The sequence below is a fragment of the Blennius ocellaris genome (genome assembly GCF_963422515.1).
Source record: "Blennius ocellaris genome assembly, chromosome: 13".
NCBI lineage: Eukaryota > Metazoa > Chordata > Actinopteri > Blenniiformes > Blenniidae > Blennius > Blennius ocellaris.
The window spans coordinates 13,521,498-13,544,962 of record NC_137662.1 but is presented as its reverse complement, the minus strand read 5'-3'; the positions used below and the strand labels follow the sequence as shown (position 1 = coordinate 13,544,962).

At 40.2% G+C, this 23,465-nt stretch overlaps 1 protein-coding gene across 3 annotated transcripts in view; it reads right to left on the bottom strand.

Annotated features, from left to right (window-relative positions):
• Positions 1–23,465, bottom strand: part of LOC308138517 (uncharacterized protein) — a 109,331-nt gene that overhangs the window by 58,403 nt on the left and 27,463 nt on the right. For all 3 annotated transcript variants that reach the window (XM_080507659.1, XM_080507660.1, XM_080507661.1), the window contains exons 11-12: positions 17,296–17,322; positions 16,715–16,768 (exon numbers count right to left, since the gene is read on the bottom strand). In XM_080507659.1, coding sequence (XP_080363785.1) covers positions 16,715–16,768; positions 17,296–17,322 — 81 coding nt within the window. The remainder of the gene's footprint in view (positions 1–16,714; positions 16,769–17,295; positions 17,323–23,465) is intronic.

The window sequence follows — 23,465 nt, the reverse complement described above, 5'->3', positions numbered from 1 at the left end:
GTGCAGACAATTTCGCCATGTAGCTATCCTAATTCGCAAATGTAGTAACAACCTGCATACTTAGCGTTTAAGTGAAATCACTACATTAACTTCCAAAGCACATTTCCATTAACAAAATAATAAATAGTCAATTTCATCTAAAAAGTCCATCAGCTAAGAGGTTAGTCTAAAAACACGTTTTGTAATCGAATGCTAGGAACTTCACCTCAGAGGGGCGTAAGGGCCGTAAGGGCCCATCTGATAAAAAAAAAAAAAAAAAAATCATTATACTGCTGTTACTGTGAATTAAACAAACATCTAACTGATAAGTTGTTTGCAGTGTGGCCATATAAAACTACCCTAAAATGAATGAGAGATTTTCTACACCTTCTCTTTAATTTTGTCTTATTTTTCTGACTGTACTTTTGAGTAAAGAGGGTCGACACAATACTATAAGAAAGATAAATGTCAGGAGTGAATTATTGTCCAAAAAGCTAAAACCGTCTGCAGGCAACAGCGGTGGAGATGAAATGAAGGATGAATAAATTCAACTTCAGAGAGAAAAGAAGTCAGAGGGAAAGAAAGTTTATTTCTTTTTTAGATTGAACACCACCAAATGCCATGATAAAATGTGTCAACATGATTGTAATTATGACTTCAACAGAATTGCAGGCACACCGTGCCAGCCCGCAGTGGCTTTAGCTAAGGCAGTCATAACTTTCTCATTTCCTTTTGTGTTCCTCCATCCTCTATTCCTCTTTCCATTTGTGTATATCATAACTCTCTGAGTCTCATCCCATCCGTCTCTCCTGGCTCCCGCTTTTCTTGTCATCTCTTCTTTCGTCGCTCGTCTCCTGTCATTCGCCCCGTTTCTCACTCACCCAACTTCCAGCGCCTGTTGGATCACCCTAGCAATCTCTGTTGCTATGCAACGCTTGGTGTCCTATAAATTTGACAACATCCTCGAGCTTGATTATTATTTGAGCGCTGCAGTGTGAAGCCCTCCTTCAGGTCATTGCAGAAGATTAGAGGAAGGGAGAGACAGAGGAAAGCGGGGGAAGGAAATAAGGGATGAGAGGGAGGTGAGGAGGTGGAGAAAGATGAAGGGATTGTGGAGTAGAGGGAAGGAGGGAGAGACAGAGTTACAGATGAACTGGGCTGTTGGAGTAAATGAAAAATGGGATGGCAAGACCAAACACAAATTCACATGTCATCTGCTCCACTCTGAAAACCAGCAAATCATATCTGAGAAGTGTGAAAAGCAAACCATATTAACAACTAACTCAATAAAAGCACAAGAGAAAGCCAGAGTGGGGACCGGAAAGGAAGAAGCCTCAGTAGACTGACAGCATGTTTTGAACGTCCACATTAATCCACATGAATCCAAGCCTTGACTGGCTTCAACCCTGCTGTGAGTTGTGGAGTGTAAAAGGAAGGCACAGGGCCCGGCGCAGTCCTGCAACACAAGCCCCAATCTGAGAGCAGAGTCAACAGCAACAGTGACACACAGCAGAGCAACTCCTTTATGATGACTCCATAATCCTTATCCCAAATGTCAACATGTTCTCTGAGACATCCCATGTCCCACTACCCATCCTGGGATGACACAGTAGTTTAAAATGGAGGAGGCAGAATGTGTCGCATTTTTAGCAATAAAGCAGATACACCATGAAAAAGCCACATAATCCACCTGACAAATGCCCCTGTCAAGAGGGGTCAGTAGATAAGCCGTAGGAACCTTTTGCAGTAAACACCATGGGGCCTGACTCACACCTGACAGACTGCTCACACAGAAAAATGCAGCAGTTTTTTTTTTTCAGGGAAAATGCCACGTGGCAGGGAAAATGATTAAAATTCATTTTTATATTTTAAACTAAAAATTCTGATTTTGTTTGCCAGTTCATTGCTCAGCATAAAAAAAACAGAGCTCACGTGGATTAAAAAAAAATGCCCTTATATAATTATTACACATTTCAGTCACAAACAAACATCTCACAAAGAGTGACAATAACAATAAGCCAAAACAAGTATGCTCTCAATGAGAGAGTATATATAAAATAAGAAGAGTGTGGAAGTCTGCAAACAATGGATGTGTGTATTATACTGTAATTGTAAGAGACTGTAGCTTATAAGGCCAGATGACCTGCTTTATCTAGCAACCTTCATCTTGTTTGCCAGTTTCTCTTTTCGTTAGAGGAATGCTGCATTCATGCAACTATCACCTAGAATAGTTACCAAGTTTTGAAAGTCCAATTTCCAAATTTGAAGTGCTCACATGATGATAATAAACAAGAAACAGCCTCCAGCAGTGTTACTTTATTGCTGTTATCAGAGCCAGAAAAATGGCAAGCTTGTCATTGCATACATCAATCAAAAGGGGCATAAAGTAATGCTCAGGGGGTTCAATTTATATTAGTATTACAGTCAGCCATTATGGGCAAAGGTAGGGTACACCCTGGACAGGTTGCCAGTCTATCACGGGGTTAGTGTTATTAGAAGAGGATTATTAGAAAGAGAGTCAAAAAATAAGATGAAACAAACCATTGAATGCATGAGTACATTTCTTTCAGTAAAACTGCTGCTATGTTGAGTGATGTCAGACTAGAACTCTCAAATGCTCCACCTTTACCAGTGGGAAGCGACCAGACACATTGGGAGCTTTCCTATCTTCCAGTTTTTTGTGGATGTGCAATAAAGCCACCTCAAAACCAGCAGCGGGGATGAAACATCCTTCAACCGTTCCCCTCTTGCACCGATGTTCCACCTTGACAAAATATCCCATCATAGTTTGGAATTGGCCGTTTCAGAGCTGTTCTTCTCCTTACAGTCCAACCTGACTTAAAGGATTTGAGTTCCCCTTTCATCAACCTTGGATCTAGTATAAAAAATACGTCATAGCTTTCTTCTTTTACTTTTAAACTGGCTGATATAATACCACTACAAAACTGGTACTGGTACTAGTGTGCAAAATACTACTCAACTCATATTAGAGGTGTGTTTTGTGCAGTATGTTCATCAGGAAAGCCTCTGACCTTCAAATGAAAATCAACATGTTTGCTAATGCAACAAAGCTCACCATTGGTGTCCTACACCACACGTCCAGAAGCCAGAAACAAATTCCTCTATTTTGGCAAAACTCCAGCAACCAAACAGAAAACTGGGAAAAGCACCTGAGCGCAAAAGCAAACCCAAGGGATCCTCCCAAAAAAAGGCTTACTGGCCCCTAACAAAGAAGACCGCTTGTTCCAGCAAATCTCGGACACAATCCCAGAACATGAGCAGGATACAAAGACACAACACTTAAAGTATACATGAATAGCTGACATTATTCACTGAAGACAATTGCATGTTTTACTTTAGTTGCTAATATGTAAAAATAACCATCATTTGTTTTTATAAAGCAGTTAACCAAAGAATGACCTTTTTTATGTGATGGTAGAGTGTGGTCACACAAAGGTAAAAACACAGTATTTCTTTCTATTCTGCATTTTGAGATAAATTGGAAATGATAACAAATGTGAAGAAATGTCAAGAAAAAGCCAACATGGGCAAGTTTACAGTGAAGTGTTAGGATTGAAGCTGAAATGTTGATAATAAACTGGAAATGTCACAAACAGCCAAAATGTCAAAATTATCAATTGAATATGAAGAATAAAATCCAAAGACAATTTCAGGGAAAAGGGTCAAAAAGTCAGGAGCAAAGTGTAGAAATTGAAGTAAAAGGAATAAAAAAAGTGAGAGTAAAGTTTGAAGAGAAAAAGTTGAAATGTCAAGTTTAATATCCAGTAATATTTTTCATTATCCTCATGAATCCTCATTCAATTTTTTTTTTTCTGATTTCTTGACATTGATGCCTAAAATCACTTGCTTAATCTTCACCTTTATAGTCAAGACGTTGCCTGCAAGGGTGCTTTTGATGAGCTTATGACGAGGAATGTTTTACATTGCTTTGACTTGATGTGCTGGACTTAGTGCGTGAAACACAGAACTTTATAGTCCTCGGGGCTCAACTTTCTGACATTATGAAGCCAGCTCAATGTGCACCGATAGTATGTAGCTCATGGGAGAGATGACCTTTTCTTGACTGAAAAACTCACATGCCACTCCCACTCCTTTTGCCTGAGCTAAGGCCCGTCTCCCTTTGGGGACAAGTGTTCGGGTCACCTGAGACGTTTTTCTAACTGGTGTGCTCAGTTTGACAGTATCTGAACATGTACTTTGTTTGGCATTTTAGCTGGAAAGCAAATTATTCCAAGACAGTAAAAATTATGAATTTCTATTATGTGTTTTAAACATGATTGACTGAGCAAAAAGGAGATCCGGTGATGAGGCACGGTTCGATCCAGGGTACTACAGAGATACCTGGGGTTGCAAACATGAGCCCTCCACACCCAAACAAGGCACAGATGTTCACACGCTTCATGCACATGCAAACAAATTCTGCCACAATAGTCATCCCCCAATAAAATATCTCTCTGGTCTAAGAGAGTAAAAAAAAAAAAAAAAAAACAAGCGCACCAATATACTCAAGGTCATTGCAGTTCAAAGTGGGAATAAATCTGGGTTCGATGGAATGCCGTTTCCCAGCATGATTGCTTTAATGTTGGAGAAAAATCAAGAAATCAAGAAATATGTTAAGAAAAATAAAAGACAAATATATATATATATATATGTTTATTAATATTAGAAATGTTCCAGAGCATTTTTTATTGTAGGTGTAATAAAAACCAATTAATCATAAAACAAACTTTTGTGGGAAACATTTCTGACAGTCACAAACTAATATACTTTAAAGACTTACCAGACAAGTCAAATTAAACAACTGGCACCAGTCTGCTTTTTATTGCCTATCCCAACAACAGTTTTACAGTCTGAAACACATTGAGAAATAAAAAAACATGCTTGTTTAGGTTGAGAGTTGAAGGCTTTCCCTCCCAAACTTAAAAAATAAAACAATCTGCTTTAAATACATTAGATCTCCGCACACAGTCATTTCATTAAACTTATAGTACCTCTGGAGAAAGCTTACAGTATCTATAAAGAAAAGATTAAAAATTACTTACACTTGGAGCAGAAACTAATTTATTCTGTAATTAATTCTGAAATGTCATCCTTCCCACTTGTAAATATTTTCTCATTTGCAAATTTGTGCAACACCGTGAACCATAAGAATCATGAAGAAAAGGAAAAACACAGCTATGTACATACTTTATGCTCATATGTGCGGAAGTTATTTAAATCATAGCTAGTTTGAGCCAAAACTACTAGTTTTCCTAAATATACAAGTAATGCTCCAAAACCATCTTTTTCAAGGGAAAGGATATTTATCTTTATATAAAGAAAATAAAGCTTTATAAAGTATGCTTGCTCACATGTGATCCAAGTCCAGTTTACATCATTCCAGCGATACTTGCATCGTTCACACTAATGGACTGACAAAAGTCAGCATCAGTCAAGCTCCTTCTCGGAACCGGTTTCAAAACTGTGAGTATCAGCTGGCGCAAGGGAATTAGAATTAGAATTAGAATTAGAAGCTTTTATTGTCATTGTACAATAAAATTGCACAACGAAATTGCGGTGTAGCTAAAAACACACAGTAGACATACAATAAACACAGGCAGCCATTCTCACATTCAGCATTGCATTCATCTCAGCAGACACATCATATATACAGAATAACCTCAACATTCACACACACATTCAGCTCTCACACAGACCCGCTCACACACACCCAAGGACATAGTGCAGTAATGTAAAAAGTTAAAAGAAACAACCGATAATAAGTTACATAAAATACCAATTTAGCTGCCTGAGGTACCTTGGCTAATAAGTATGTGCGGTTGAGCACAGGGTACCTGTTATATGTAATATGGAGTCGGACCACATATTCTGTGAATTTGCCCCAGACACACAGCTCAGTGTGCTGCACATTTCAGGATACACAGCACACTCATTTTCACTGTGCCACATCAACTATCAATGTTCGGGAGGTGAATATCGATTATGGTGCGTGCTTGAAATGTCACAAAAGACACCGCGGTGGAGATGTGGCCTCACCTGCTCCTTATTAAGGACCCAATTAGAGGCAGACGCTGCAAGTTCCCCACTTGTGACCGCCCTCACTGGATGCCATCTTAGGACACTGCACAGGCTCAGAAAATGCCTGGGCACTGGAGCTTGCAGAGATCCCTTGCACTTGGTAAAAGCCTCAATAAAATAGGATTTGTTCCAGTTGTTTACTGAGGGTTAAGAGGAGCGGCCGGGGCAGGAAGAGAACGGCAAAGCCGACAGCTGCCTGGCAGGGGCTCAAATGCAGCTTAGCATTTTTCACCATTCTGACTGGCACACAATGCTCTCTTTAACTCCCAGCCATCTAAATATTCAGGGACGTATAAAGAGATGGCTGACACTGCAGCCGACTTAAGACACAGCTCAGCTGGCCAAGATTGCACCTATAGTCTTTTGGCAAATGCTTTCCATGAAGGCTTTCCTCACAGAGACTCAATCATGGACCCCATGTGACCAAAAGGCTATTTGTTCAAGTGCCACTAGATGGCAAACTAGTTTCATCACAAATCTTGCACATGGCAGGGACAGAGCCAATGAGGAAACTACAAGTTCTTGCAGAGAGAGGATGGATGTCCTCAATGCATGAATGTATGATGTGTGTTGGGTAACATCCCTAATTAGGCAGTCTGGCAATTAGGCACTGAATACCGTAAAGGAGATCCTTTTTTTGTCAGCTGAAGGCTTACGACGATGAGAGAAGGAGGAAATAGACAAGAGCAAGAAGCTGCATGAGAGTGAGAGAGTGTGACAATAATTCTCATACCGCATTACGCCTCTTTTCAGCTGCCACACAATACAAAAGGACACAGGTGGCACTACAAGAGTACCCAGGCTCAGAACACAGCATATCATTGGGTAAAATAACCATTACAGTGCTATTTCAGTAAACATTCAACTCTTCACCAGCACACAGTGTGCAAAAACAAGAGCTGAATGCAAACACAGGAAATGCAGACAGTGGATGTCTATGGAAACTAAGCCGTGGAAGTCCCAAGGGAGCCTCAGAACAGCGCTTTACAACAGCCACGTTTGCGCCTCGTCTTCAGCGATAAGTTTTAAGAGCTCATTGACTTTAACAACTCCTAAGGAGAGGGAAGAAGGCTGATGATATTATCTGAATTTGCATCTTTATGTGGTGAAGAAGCGATGATAAATCTATATTTAACTGTGAGCTCAATTCCCACCGACCGGCTGAATGTCTGCGCAGAGTTTCAATGCAAGCTGGGTGCCTATTGCGTTGGCTCCTCACCAGGCCAGCAATGCCTCTTGAATGTTCTCATCTCCTAATGGATGCTGTTATTAGTCTTGGCTCTTTCACAATTTCACAGTCTCATCTGGACTTTTGGCCGTATTATTCATCCAGAGCAGATTGCTCCCATCCAATGTTTACTGATACTGAGTGTTTCATTAATGCATTATCCAGCAAGTGAATAGAAGAGGCGAGAAATCTACTTTGAATAAACCCTGATTCATTTTACAAACCAAATATTTGAGGTCAGTGAGAATACACTGTGCAAAGCTCCAAAGGGCGCTCTCTGTGCGTAGTGAAGCCCTCAGTGAGTCTTATGGTTCATATCACTCGCCACGCATAACAGATTACACTAAGGTCCCCCACACTACCATCTGTATATTATCAGGTCACTGTCAATACACCGCTCCCTGGCATGCCATTAAAGTGGACACAGATGAATGTATCTAAATATGCAGGCAGGATGAGAGTGTGAAGAATCAGAATATGGATGGCAGGCAGTAACTGTGCTGTAAGTGATGCAGCCTCCCACCACCACGCCTCTGTGTTCTGCAGTGTTCAGGGCTACATCGCCTCCCCGACCAGCCTCTTTCCCCCTGCTCTCCATGTCCTCCTCCCTCCCCTCACTCAGCTTGGCTGAAACGGCTGACACAAATAGAGCTTACTGACTTACTTGGGGCACGATTCAATCCAAGCATTCTATATTACAAATACCCTTTGAAAGGCATTTACATTCACAGCATTTTTCAGACTGTGTCTCCTCCTTACCCTCACCTAAAGTGTCAGGGGGACGTATGTGTATCTAGCCAGACTGCTTGGAGCCAGATGAATCCCATTGTTTGGATGACTAAGGCCATGTTGGGGACTGCACAGGTTCAGGGACTAGTCACCTCCCTGTCCACTGACATGCTGCAATGACTCAAGTAAATTCAGTCCGACTGATTATATTTGATACATAACACTCGAGTAGTGCTGCTATGATCAGGCAGGCATTGGAACAACATTCAGGAAATGTTAGAGAGGTACTAGACATGAAGCATGAGGTGTCGTCCCTCAATTTATTTGAACAAATGGATGCATGCAGTTTCCCTGCTGTGTGGTGCCTCTCCTGCAAAAAAGACTGCATGCGTGGATGGAGGCCACACTCTGATGCTCTGACCGACGACAGCAAGTCTATCAAATGCTCGGAGGAGGTGTTGACCTACATTACCTCTTGTTGAACATCAGGTTTTCATACCTATACATGCACACGTTGACTTACAGACCCATATGCACAAACATAGACAACGATTGTAAAAGTCTTCAAAGTGGCCCTCTCAAAGTCTTGACCCTTGTATTCGTCCCTGTAATTAATTGGCAAATTAATGTGTTTATTCTTGACACCAATGGACATAGCCAAACTGGAGCTCTCTGGGAAAGACGAGAGTCAGACAGATAAATCAAAGCTCTGTGCATCTGTCCTTGGTTGTGCCAAACGCTTCCCCCTGTAACCCTCCCCCTTCCCAACAGGGCCCAAATGTGAGACCTTTTCATAGCCAATCAGGACAAATCTTTGTTTCATCCTCCATCCCAATGCACTTGACATTGACAAGATTAATTGCCTTGTGCACTGGGCAAATGTGTTACCTCCTGGTGTAATACAGGTGTCAAATGCAGGGCTCTCTGAATCTCCTCAAAGTGAATTTAGATACACGAGAGGAGAATAACCTGTTCCGTTCTGCTCTGCAAAGGGTTAATGAATCCTCTCCCTGCTTGTAAAATCACACAGGGTGTAAATCTTGCCATAAAATCTCAGCTGTGAGCCCTGCTGACCTGTAAATTCTTCCCTCTGTGTTACTCTGTCATTGAGCTCCGGTGGGTCGAGCCGAAACGGTAACTACATATCCACATCACGCTACTGTGTTTAACCACTGCTTTAATAACACACATTGTGAATATTGTCACTGACTGTGTCTCAGTGGTCTAATATGCCATGCAGTTGTTTTACAATTAAACTGAGCTGAGTTACAATCAATGAAGCAATCTTTAATGCAGTGCAGTTTGAAAACCACCAAATCTCAATACTGTCCATTAAAAGGGCTAAATACATCAAAATGCTGTTTTATACGCAAGATGACACTCCAGCACCTAAAAGTAGTTTCAATTACTTGACTTTATCGCTATAGCATGTGGTAAAATACATATAATTGACTGAAAAGCCCAAGCACCATCAGCAAGACAAATATTGGTATATATGAGTAACACATGGAATATAACTACCATTTCTGTTAACTCATTACTGTTGTCATTGATGAACACAGTTGAAAAGTCACTCTCAGCCTGAGATGGATGTTAGCTTTAATATTAGCAGACTTTCATGTGCCTTCACAGTGCTGGAGATGTATTGGCGGCCCTAAATAAACATTTATCTATCCATATAAGAGCTGTCTGTGGCTGTCTGCATGTTGCAAGTTAATCTCGGATCTTTTGTTGCTGCTTCCTAACGCCAATTAATTCATGCATCATTTTCTCTCTTTCAAGAAATAGGTGCTATGCAGAGTTCTGCGTGACTGCTGAAAATTGTCTTCCTGCAAGAAGAGCGTGTACAGTGGACTGCTTGCCATTTTATTAACTCAAACAGGCCAGAATAATGTGCGTGCAGCCCCACTTCACTTCAAACTAATTGATGCTATTTCAGCAGATGTACTGAAAGAGGAAATTTAAAGTAATACTAAAGTTACTTCTACAAATTGTCTAAAGTTATTTGTCAAAAAATGACATCCTCTCTTTTTAAAATGCTCTCTGTGGAGAAACAAATCTATACTGCAGCAATTGTGCCAAAAACACGACTACAATCAAATAGTTGCTGCTGTAATTACATGCATTTACTGCAATACCCAACTCTGCAGCAGCCTCCCATGGAGAACTTCTGGCAGGAAGGCTGGTATTCTCACCGGGGACTCGTTACTTAATAATCTTGCACTGCAGGTGCTCTGGTAGAGGTCAACAGTCTGTTACAGTTTATATTCCGCCTGCTTCCACCTATGGAGCAAAAAAAAAAAATTGCTGCCAAATGTTTTATTCTCTACAAACTGAGCCATTACTCCTTCCCTATCACTGTCACTACAGCTTTGGTCCCTGCAGACACACAGACTGATCAAAATGAACCTCAGCCAAGTCCATTAGGTATAATAGGAATATTATATATGTACTGTGGTGGCTCAATTATCTCAAAACAATATTTGGTCTGTCCTGTAAAGGAGAGACATCTAAATTCCAGTTACAGCATGCATTTGGTTTTCAGAAAATGGCATGCTTTTTCAAATTAGATTAAATGACAAAAGCTATCAACTGCGTGATTAGAATGCAGAGATTTGGTTTTAAAGCAGATGAATGTTATTGTATCCAATCTGACACTAATGGTTTGACCTGATGGGCAGCGTGTAAAGCCTTCCAAAAGAGAGCAGCAGTGAGTTGATGGTGCCTGGTTAAAAACTTGTGCTGAAAGAAACTGCCCCACAATTTGGGGGAAAGAGAAAACAACATAAGTGCAAGATCACATAGACGGCCTTTTGCTTGACAAAAAAACAAAACAAAAGAAAACATTTACCATTTGATTTGCATCCAGTGGCCAGACAGCCTTTAGGACATGTTTCAGCAAGCAGATAAAATAGGACATTATTGAAAGAAATATGCCTGTGCCTATGGTTAGGTCTAACAATCAGCTGTCCCACTCATTCAGCACAGGGCAAGAATCCCAAAATGTAAACACCACTATAATTGTCAAAGGATAGCAATTACCTCCCTTCTTGTTATGTTTAAGGGCAGACATGGTCTGGTTGTCAAGCATAGAGGGGACAGATAATCTTTTCTAGTTTTGACAGATAATACCCATCACACAATAAAGAGCTCAGGCAGCTGCTCTTGAGTTTACTTTGTTTCACATTTTGGATAAAAGAACTGAAACTATTGGCGAACCAGAGTTACTAATGTGCACTGACCTGGGAATATCCTATCACATGATCTCCAGTGATGACACCTGAAAAATGCAATGTGACGGGAGGCAGTTTTGAGACACAGACTCATGTTATTTTACAAACAGTTATCTTTACTATAAAAAAAACAAAAGGGAGTGACTAAGAAAAATTAATCTGTCCCAACAGGAAAGATCATTTTTACGCCAGTGTTGATCTCCACTTTTATTTGACTTCCGGGATACGGATCACATGTCTGGTGAGTCCCATGACTTGCACTGATATGTGCTTTGGGTGAAGTTACAGGTGCAGTTATATGGAGCCCCCATGCTGCTTCGTGTTTGCTGTCATAGGATACAAATACATATTTCCAATTTTAGGGGGACCGTGTGAGCTCGCATCTGTCACGTAAAATATGAACTGTCCTCACCTCCAAAACATTAAGTATCCCTTGCGAGTTGCAGGTTAGAGCCATTTTTACCATTTATCTTTATTCTTAGCTACAAAGACTCAAAAGGTTCTAAAAATATTTTTCTGAGGTTTTTGTCACCCAGTATCACACAGTTGTCCTCTGGACATTCATGATGTGAATCTTCTTTTTAACTACTACCTTTTTTGGCTGAAATCTGGTGTTTATGGATGTTTTTTGACTCCAGTGAACCCGTCGACATGTTGAAAAAAATTGCTTGAGATCATTTATATTCATATTGTTAACACAAAATTCTGACAATGCCATTTGAATGTCCTAAGAGAAATCAAGACTCATCAGATCTTGCAACATTTTTCCAATCTTTCGTCAGTTTCCTGTTCTTAGCTGACAACAGCTTCCAACAGCTTCAAGGTTCTAAATGTGTGACATTGTCTTCCTCATTCCTTGATTGCAACGACTGGTTATTTTAGCTAATGTTGCCTTCCTTGTCTTTTCAAACCAGTTAGACCCTTTTCTTCCTGCATCTGTGATCAACAAGTATTCTGGCATGGAGTAATCCAGCTCCCATTACATTTTGTCTTCTTTCAGACCATTCTCTGTAAAACCAGGCGATGATTCTGCGTGAAGTAGTGTTTGTAGTGTATTGGTAGTTTCAGAAATTCAAGCCCATCTGGTATTAAAAAAATATGTCACAAAGTCGCTTCAATCTCCTCATGCGCAGTTTAAACTTGAGAAGCTCATCTTGACCATATCTATATGTCTAAACATATTGAGTTGTTGTCATGTGACTTGCCTTTTAGCTTTTTGCATTCACGAGTATTTGAAGAAAGTGTATCTAACAAGGTGGCCAGTGCATGTACCACAGATCAGTGATTTTTAAAGCATTTACCAGAGCGTATGTCCTTTAAACTTCAGTGGCACTACAGCAGTTAAAGAAGTCAAGACTTTTCCATGACATTTACTTTAAATGTTTGAGAATTGTCATTAAATAAAGACAATTTTAGAAGTACAATTTTTGTAAGAAGTGTCATTTGAATACATTTGAATTATAAAATGAGCTTTAATGCAAACCCACAAGTGTAACAGTCTATACATTGTATAGGTACGTAAACCCATTTAACAAGCACGAGAAGGGGTGATGCCTATTCATTGCCAATGGGTCCCACCAAGACCAATGAGCGATAAGGTGACAATTTTCTGGGGAGTTATGTGGATGAAGGTTGGTGATCAGGGATCATCCTCCCACATTTTTTAATACTCTTATGTACTGTACATTAAACGGGATGTTAAGGCACAGTCTCTTCGAAATTAATAAGTAATGCTCTGTGGGAAGGGCTGCATGGAGCTGTTGTGTTGAAGAATCCTGCTTCACAGAGTGAACATTGAGTTCATGTCTGGGTTTGGGGGGCTAACCGTTTTCATGTTTTGCAAATTTTAACTGATGTCAAATTCTTCATTGCAGATTAAACAAATCTCACATCGTGCTGCACAAATTACACCAGCATGTTTATTACTGAGCTGGGGCTCAGCCACTACAAACCCACTGATTTACAAAGTGAAATCCAGTTCACTCTGTAAATTGAATACCTACACAGATAACCAACTAACAAGAATTTAATATACACATGAATAAATAAATAAGTGAGAGGATCTTCAGTGCATAATTTATTTGAAGAGAACACATCTGTGAACGGAGAGGGTACAATGTTCTTCCTTCAGAGCTTGCTGGAGTTTCATCATCCCTGTACTAGCACAGTCTAATATGAACAAACACGGTGCAGCACATCTGTCAGACGTGCATCTTCCAAAGCAGGAGACAAGAAAACCTTGACAAAGAAGAAGCCATCGGCTGACTAAAGAAGATTTCAAGTACTTTGCATACCCTGTGTTAACATCAGAGAAAAAGCACAAGAGAAAATACATTATCTATTTGTAGAAAAACCCAATATATAAAGAATATCTGTTTAATATACCCCTTCACTCATCCCAAAGCATTTCATTATAACTAATCCCTATGCAATTATGCCGTGACCTCTGATTGATTCAAATATCATTCAGGAGAAAACCAAAGAATCACATTTGTCAGCAACTCCAGCATACAGTTACTTTTGTATACAGGTACATTTATACAGCTAATAAGGTTTAATATGGTGTTAGGTCTGGATTAAAACCCAAAGACCCACTTTGAAACGGGGGATTTCTTAAGGTGATTATTTATTATTCCACAGGAAGCTACTGCCTTGCCCAGGGATGAGCCCATGCCTGCACTGAGCCCAATCATGACACTGTGCCAGCTGCTGGATGAAGGTATGCAGGAGAGACTTGGCACAACATGAATAAGCCATGCTTGCTGTGGCAGTCCAGACATTAAAGAAGCCATGTACACTGACCAAAGGTATGCATTCATTCCTATTTTTGAGAACAACCAATTACAGTATATAATTTGTTCTTTTATGTTGCATTCTGGCACAGAAATAGTTTTGAATGCAGGTAAGACTTTATTAGAAACTCAGTCACATTTGATGTTGAATGTCAGGATGGACTTTGTTTTCTGCTGCTGCCCTAAAAAACGATTGCCCTAAAAACTTTTCAATCCATATGTTGTTTCTTTAGGTGTTTATATCTTTTACTTCCTTAACCTGTACAGTGCAGAAACAGGCTTCAGTGACAACACATAGCTTAGCTCATCATTATAGACTGCGGTTAATATTTTAGCACACCAGAGCCAGTGAGGGGGACATCTCTTCTTTATTTTTTTCTGTTGCTCCTACTCTTCACTTTTGATCCGCTGTAATGTTCACTGAATCCCAAAGTCCTACTCTTTTCCTGCCATTCTGTGCCAATGCCATCTATAATAGATAGAGCTGAGACATCCACATTACCATTATTGGCAATGTGTAATGTGGGGGCAATACATTGCCATAAATCCCTAGTCATGGTTGGACTGGCCTTTACCTTCACCCTGACAGAGTTAACTCATCATACATCAAGGTAATAAGATAAAACTGATATTCTATGAATGTTAGACATGGGGTTAGAGGAAGGGTTGGATGGATGCCCTTGATATTCTCTCTTGCATATGTTGCTTTAAGCTTCAGAGTAGGATTGGGGCAAATGGCATCATTCCACTTCTCTTCCTCACAAAGTCCTCCACATCTCCTTGAAGTAAATCTAGATGGCTTAGAGTGGTTGTATTTTCCTCAACAATAAATTGAAGTCGACAGTTTGAGAGATGGTCTGGCTTGAATCTAAGGTTTCGTGAAAGCTTTCCACTCGCAGCTATTCTATGAAGGTTGTGGGGTGGTCAGTCTACATCAAGTTATTCTGCAACATTTGTGCAGCAGCTCGGGCTCTTCGTAAAACCAATAAGTTACAGGCATGGACAAGAGTGGCTAATAGGGTGAGTCTCTTGCTGTATCAGCTGGCCACCAGCGAGCCCCTGGTAATGATACATGTCCACCTTCCTAAAATAGGCTGTCAAACTGCAAAAACACAGGTTGGTCAACAACTTGGGCTCCATGTGACTCCCTGAGCTAAGAATAAGCAGAAACCTTAGCACATTAACAGTCACCATGAAGTCAGCCAGCCATCAAAGAGTATTAATAGATCAGAACTATGTCTTCAGCAACAACAGCAGAGAGTCTGGAATTGCTGGTTTAAAGTCCTGTGGCTGTTTTACCTACAAAAACTTCAAAAGAAATAACTAGTGGAAAAGAAATGGTGGTATGGGAAATCAAAAAGCCACAACATCAAACACTGGGTGACTTTCTCTTTTCTTCTTATTCTTCCCAATTATGATTGAAAGATTCCTCATAACACTGTAATCCAAAAGGAAAATGCACACAATAATTGATGCCTTGAATGCATTTTCCATGCTCAAGTCAGGTTAGAAATGAAATGCCGGACTAATGAGACAATGAAAACTCCATAAAAAAAACATCTGCACCTGCAACTGCGAACACCCTTCATAACCATGACCTTAAAAACAGATCCCTCATGAATTGGAGGGAAGGATCCATTGGAGAATAACATAAACAATGATAGGTCATAAATTGTTAATGTTGAAGGAAATGTTGAGTTTGAATGTATTCACACACAAGAAGGGTGGAATTCCTGACATGCATGTGTCAAGATGTTTTGAGTAGTGTGCATCATCTTGGCTTTTGTCAATCCAAAAAATAGCATTGGCCTGACCTAGTTATAGGTGCTGTACAGCACAACCTCCCATGTATTTTATAGTTTACTACAGCAAAGTCATTTTTTTCCCTCTTGTTTTGAACAATGAAGAGTGTCAAGGGACTATTACGCTATATATGATTGCATCCAAAAGATATTCATACCAGGTCAATGAAGTTTACACAAAGACACAAAAGCACTCCCTTCTCACGTGACACTGAACCTTAGAGCTGTGTTATCAAGAAATATCCTTGTTGCTCGGAAGTCCTGGGGAAAAACATGCTTTTCCATTTACCTGATTCTCTTGTCCAAACAAGTACAAACAAGTACTTAAATATGACAAAGTGGAAATATTCATGTTTCCACAAAATAGTGCAGATTTTTTTAAAAAGTGCACATTACAAACTTAATCCTGACACATGTATTCCTACCCACAGGTATTATAAACAGAAGTGATACATACATACATGTGATATGATACTACACATCGAGCCAATCACAGGCATTTTAACTAAATTGAGCTGGCCTTCTGAAGAAACTGAAAACCACCGACCATGGTCCCCAACCGGGACATAACCATGTGTGCTGCCAGTCTATCAGTGTGCATGTGTGTGTGTGTGTGTGAGACCCCTTGACCACAGAGCCCATTCATTAATTGTTAGACAGTGAACACGCACACACAACTCCTTCTCTTTTTTGAGGGCCCTTGTGATCCCATTGCCAAAAAACATCTTTGCTTCCTTTAAAACAACAACAGTCCCTCAGCTGCTGTTTGGCCTTTCCCCAGGTCAGGTCCTCCCAGCAGTCATCACAACAACCAGGCACGCCAAAGAACTGGTCACCTCTTTGTTTACTCACCCTTTTGCCCTCTTTGCCTGGTTCCCCTGGTTGACCCGGTACTCCAGCCAATCCCTGGGGAAAGGACGTGCATCTCAGTGAATTGGGCACCACGTTTGGCACTGCAGGAAGATATTATAACTTGCTTCTTTTAAAAATTGATGCAGACAGATGTTTTTGTCACATGCTCTCAGCAGAACAATAATACATAACCAGAATAACTGGTATGTTTATTCGCTGTGATAGGGAAAAAGCTGCATTAGCCAAGTTAAAAGTGAATGAACACAAGGAAAGAATGTACAGCTGCAGTTTCAAATCTTGCTCATGAAAAGCTTCTAGGTGACTTCTCCGCTATCCCCTTAATAGGCAATTTGCAGCCTCAGTTGATCAGAGCTTAATTCCATTACTCTACAAAGTATCCTGATAAGAAACTATTAGCAAAGTTAATCAAGATATATGCTGAGTTGTGGTTTTATTTTGATGTTCTTGTGCAAGGAACTGCGTGTAGCCCTTCAATAACTGCTCGTTGACCCTCACAGTGGTGCTCAGTCAGACAAGGGATATGTTACATGCACTTAGTCCAACAATGTAAAACATGTTACCTTCTCTCCTTTGGCACCTGGAGGTCCCTAAAAGTGGGGGAAGAAAAAAAGAGGTTCTTAATTTAAAGAAAAAAACAATACTCAAAAATACAGGATGTCTATATGATGATTCAATACTGATTTAAAATATCGATTTTCTTTTGAAACATTCCACATCAACTTAAAAAGATCCAACAAATACAAAAACATGTCAGTTAGTATACAAATACACATAGTGTATTAATACTCCATGTTGACTTGTTATAGGTAGGCTCCACAATTTGTAGATAAATTATTCTTGACCATGATGACCTGGAGAAAGGTTAGGGCTCGACTATTACAACTCTCCAGACATCCTGCTGGCCACTGTCAGGGAAGGGCAGACAGAGTCGTCTATCCACCGGGCCGCAGCATGAACGCAAGGCCACATACAACGTATCAGCTTTCAGATACAACCCAAACAATTGGTGTCAGCTTTCAATAGACATCCAGAAGTCAGAGTGTTGACTTTCCTTGGAAACAGCTGCAAAAATAAAGATCAACAACATGTATATATATATATATATATATATATATATATATATATATATATATATATATATATATATATATATATATCATACAAAATAATAATAATGAAAGTTTTTAGTTTTTTTTAAATGAATGCTGACAACCTGAAGATTTTTGCAGCTCTACCTACAACAAGTGAATCAGCGCTGACCTGTGGCACCTTAAATAAAACATGCCTCAATCTCCCTGCGGTTGTTTTGGTAATAAGTAAATTATTCATCGACAATGGTACTATGGTCTTCAGTTGGATTATGTGCCCAGAGTCATGACCTTGGTTCACAAGCAATACAATGCAAATCCATAAAACGCAGTTCCTAACTATAACAACATTTTCCTGCACCAGCTCCGCAACTTTTTTCCTGGAATGCGATGATAACATTTGCTTAATCGTTGTTTGATTGTCAGGAAATGCTTGGCAATTTGCTTGTCTGTTGAAATGTAAAATTAGCACCAGCAAATTTGTAATGAAAGGTGGCAGTGTTCCTGAAAGCCCTTTAGTGACATAAAAGGGGCAAGCCAGAAGCAGTGAAACCAGTTCTTGCTTCATTCTGGTGCTGATTAAAACTGTCAGGCTGATCCCCTCATGATGCGCACCTAATTAGCCAACCACCCGCAGTATACCTTTAATCCACACCATCCGTCAACTCCCGGGCTATAACGTGCTGAGAGTATGCCTTGTAGCATTTGTGAATTCACATCCACTACATGTTTGGACAACTCAAGTATCAGTCCACATATGAGCTGTCTCCTGACATATGTAGCCTTAACTTATGTGTGAACTGGGATCAGTAGATTGTCCCCTGGATTTTACCATGACCACAGAAAAAAGCAGAAGTACAGCCAGTCCAATTACAAGATCGAAATACATAAAGCATGGTGTAGTTCCTGCCGGCTGTCTGTAAAATGTGAGGCCTCTGCAGGGACAGCCACCAACCCAATAAGTGCATGTCTCACCCATGTAGGATACAATCAGTGACTCCCTGTCAACCTCCACCCCCACCCTGAGACTTGGAGCTTCATTCTTCTCTGCCTGGCTGCTCATCCCTATCCTTTTTAGCCCAAGTGAGGATGCCTACTGAGTCCTGTCTATCTGCTCTGTGTTTGACCCATTCCCAGACGACGGTAATGTGACACAGAGGCTGTTCACCTGAGTGCCTGACTTCCCATCTCTGTGGGCCACATGTTTTAACACTGTGTGCAGAGCCTGATCAGCCAAAAGGCTGTGATATTTACAAAGCTCGGTTGAGCCATTTTAGGTCATACCCTCGTGAGTACATCTCAAAATTTCTAGATCCCTCGAATGTCCTTTCAAATACAGATCGCATAATGATATGTAAATGAAACAGTTTGAACCTACAGGCAGCCCTGGCGATCTGGAGAGACCCATATCACCCTGTAAAGGTCGAAAATAACTGGTGAAACAGCTAAAACCTCAATTATTATTTTTTTCACACAGCTAAGTCATAATTGAAATCACAATTACAATGGTAATTTGAAAACTATTTATCATGTTTGCGACAAAAAAAAGTGAAGGTAAAAAAAACCAAGACAGATTGAAAAATGCGATAACATTATAGTGCTTGTGCTCTATAGAAGACCATTAACTTGTATTTACAGAATGTCAACAAATGAGGCATGAAGTCTGATGACTTTCACACTGTCTGACAACTGGCAGGTGGGTCGATGCTATTAAATGTGACAGGCCTTAAAATAAACACAGCCGTGTGAAAGCCTTGCCGTATTAACAACGGACAGGTATGATAACATTGTTTGGTGACTGACTTACAGGCGGTCACAAAAAGTCATATAAGGGAAAAAAGTAGATGCCTTTTGACACAGGCACAAGCCGATGTAAGCAATGATCTCCTATGCCTTCTGCTCCCTGCCTTGTTTTTGGTGTCTTTTAAGATAAAAGTCATGCATCACTGTCCAGTATTTCTGCCTACCATCCCCTTTTTACTGCAATCCCCAGCGTTGTGGTATACACTACTGAGCTGAGAATCATTGGACTTTACAACTGGCAATATCCTTTTATCAAATGTGCATTAAAGAAAAGAAAAAAATGGCACGCTTGTAGTTCATATCCATTTTGTTGTCTAAATGAATGTCACAGCTAAAATATGCCTGCTATGGGATATTCGGGGGACTCATTACTTTATGCTTCCAAACCTGCCTCCCCTGTCAGTTTCAATACAAACAAACGCTCTCAACCCCCCCATCCCCACCTTCCCATCCGGAAAATAGGATAAAATACCCTGTGATTCTCCTTTGTCTTCACAGAAACACACAGACCTCATTATAACTTCAAGGCTGGCAGACAGAGCATAGCACCTACAATTATGTGGTGAGTTCCACCAAAAGACAACAACAACAACAAAAAAGACCCAATAAGGGAAGAAAAATAAAGGAGCAGGAGATATGGCAACTAATTACAGGAAAAACATTCCATCTCATACATGGAAAATAACCCCACTGTGGGATGAAAAGGAAAGAAAACTTTAGAAAGACCAATAATTCCTGCATTGGAACAAGAGTTAATCTAATTCACATTACTGATGTCAGTGAACACACTCTAAAGGGGCTGCAGATGAGAACATGGTTTCGCATCAAGCTTTTCTGTTGATGCATTTCCAGCTTGTCTCAAACTGCAGTCATATGAGAGCAGTCACAAGCTTTCCGCACAGAACATACCTGCTGTATGAGATGATTGGTATTTGACAGATATATTCCAAACTGTGACACTGAAAGCAGCCCTTATATCAAGAAACAGGAGTATGCATGTTGCAATTGGATTTAGTATAATAAAAGATAACTGTTTTCATCGCGCACACTAACAGAAAGTGTTGGGTATGTCCATTACAAACAGATATCTCTTGAAAATACAAACACCTTACAAGTGGTACATTTTTCCCTCAGCTGTGATAAAAGCTACTAAATATGACCATCAATACGTTCTTGCCATGTTATGACAGCCATAACAATTTTCTTTAGCTGGCTGTGTTTGGAGTAGCAATCATTGCAGCACTTCAACAAATGGGAAAAAAGCATTATTGAGACTGGAATTACAGCTCATAAACATCAGATCATTTCAAGAGGGTTTTTTTTATTTTTTTATTTTTTTATTGGTGAAACAAAAACTAAACAATTATAGTGTAATTCTGTCCAGCCTGGTAAGAATGGTCGACTCACTCACTTAGGTTCCTTTGGTACCAACAAACCTTCGGTCAACTTTAGGTGTGATGTATATTTCCTTTCAGCGAGAATAATAGATATGAGGGGGGAAAAAAACCCCTACATGTGTTACTGTATGTCAGTAGTTGTTTGACACACTGCAGACAAGTCTCACATGCAGGTGTGAGATTCTCATGCCTGTCACAACGGGTCAATGAGAAAAGAGCAGATAATGTCAATCACCATGAAACACTGAGTGCAGCGAAATCCTGCAGAGAGATTCCCAATCAGTTGGTTACACCGTATTTACCCTCCAACCCCCCCCCCCCCCCCCCCCTTTGCACTTTAGGTGGAGCAAGGACAGCAGTTGTCACAGCTTTTTTCACCTGGGGGTAGGATTGAACTAAATATGCTAAGGGCAAAGTCAAGCCTCTCGGTGCTGAAATGTGAAAGTTAGAAGGACAACTCAGATCAAGAGCGATAGCTGATAAATGAGGCTTGACAAGTATCGACAGGCTAAATTTGCAGCGAGCCTTGTTAGGTGTGACACATTTGGGCCAGTAGCACCAACTCTTTGAAACAGGTTGGCTGCAGGAGGGACTGGAGAAATGGGTTAAAATGATTAGACCTGACTAATTCATTGCCTGTTCCCTGCATTCCCGGCTTCATCTTAAACAGTTGCCATTCAGAAAATACCATTTGTTGAGACCCTGGTAAAAAAATAACAACAAATGCCTCGCTGGCAACACTAGCATCAGTGATATAAAATTGTACAAATAGTGAAATTACTCCATCCCGTTTTTACCAGATTATATCGACATATACAGTCCTTCAGCCCCCCCCCCCCCCCCCCCCCCCCCCCCCCCCCCCCCCCCCACACACACACACACAGAGTCCATAATAGGGCAGAAGTCCCATAGCTGTATGTGAGCCCTGTTCTTTATTTAAATCAACAGCCTAACTACTTTTCTAGGGCAATCTGACACAAAGGGATGCAGAAGTATATTTGCCTTTTCGGTATTATGAGAGCTGCAGCGGGGATTGAGGAGCATCTGAGCACAAGGCCCGGCAAGGACATAAACAACTTTAGACTGTCAGTTACAGAAGAGCATTTGATTTATCAATGAATTTTGCCTCCATTTCCGTAATAAGCCTGGCTCATTTCATTATGATGATGAGATTGGTCACATAATATAAACAAATGTTCTTGTTATCGTGATCCCTTTTTTCCCTTTTTGGAAAAGCAAACCATTAGGCTGGTGTTTTGTACTTACCCACAGCCTTATGCTCATTTGGAGGGACATTTGAACCTATTTCAACCATCACATCAGAACACATTTTTTATTTGAAAAACACAAATGTTGAAATGACTGATATACCTTTATGGTGTACTGATTTATTACCAGGAGACAGAGATTGAGAGGTATTTCAACCTTTTCACCCACAAGTACTGCTGAGACAGAAAGGCCGCAAGTTGTGTTGGTTGGTAAACTGATTACAATTTCTCTTCATGAGGCGTCTGTCACATTGACAATCAAAAGAAGATTACACCGCAATACAATAATAAATGCTTATCCAAGGACACAAGATATTGGAGATTAATCCACTAATTTACCAGTTACCTTCAGCCGGAGAGCGACTGGGACTGTTTGTTAATCCCACTCTTTGGTAAGGCACCATTAACAAGTCGTTAACACGGAGCCTTGCTGATTGTTATCACACTTCTGACCTGGTTATTCACATCGCAGCCACAAAGTCACTGAATCTTTGAGGAAAGAGAACAGCCTCTGTCTCTGCCAGTTATACTCACGTGGTGTAATTAAGCATTTGGTAGAGGCATAAAATCCACAAAAGTCATATTCACACAAACACAAATTGAGTAATGGTTAAGCTGCATTTTGTGTTGGCCACATTGGATTCAACCCTCCTTATATGTTGCAGGTCAATTTAGAGCTGAAAAATAAAGGACAAAAAAAATGGTTTATCACATTGGTGAGGGCAAAACCATGTTTGATGCTTTTCAATAATTTAGTCTAAGTAAATATATAAAATGGAAAACTGCAGGTTTAATGTACTTGCAACATACATTCAGGGGTGATTTTTTTGTGATATGTATCCCTCCATATAATATTATTATATGAGTGATTTTTGACAAGTGATCATTCATAGTTAGTTAGTTGCTTATGTATTTATTTAAATCCAGCCCTGGATTGTGGGAGTTCAAGTCAATCTGAGCTGACTCAGGAGTAAGCAGGTTACACATTGAGATTCACATCCATGGACAGTTTCTTTTATGTCACCAGTTAAACTGAAATGCAAGTTTTTAGACTAAAGAACATGGAAAAAATCCAAACATACACAGGGAGAACATGTAAACCTCATAATGAAAGGCCTCTTAAGTCAGGACTCAAATTGGGTAATTCTCACGTAGTGAGGTGAGAGTGCAAATC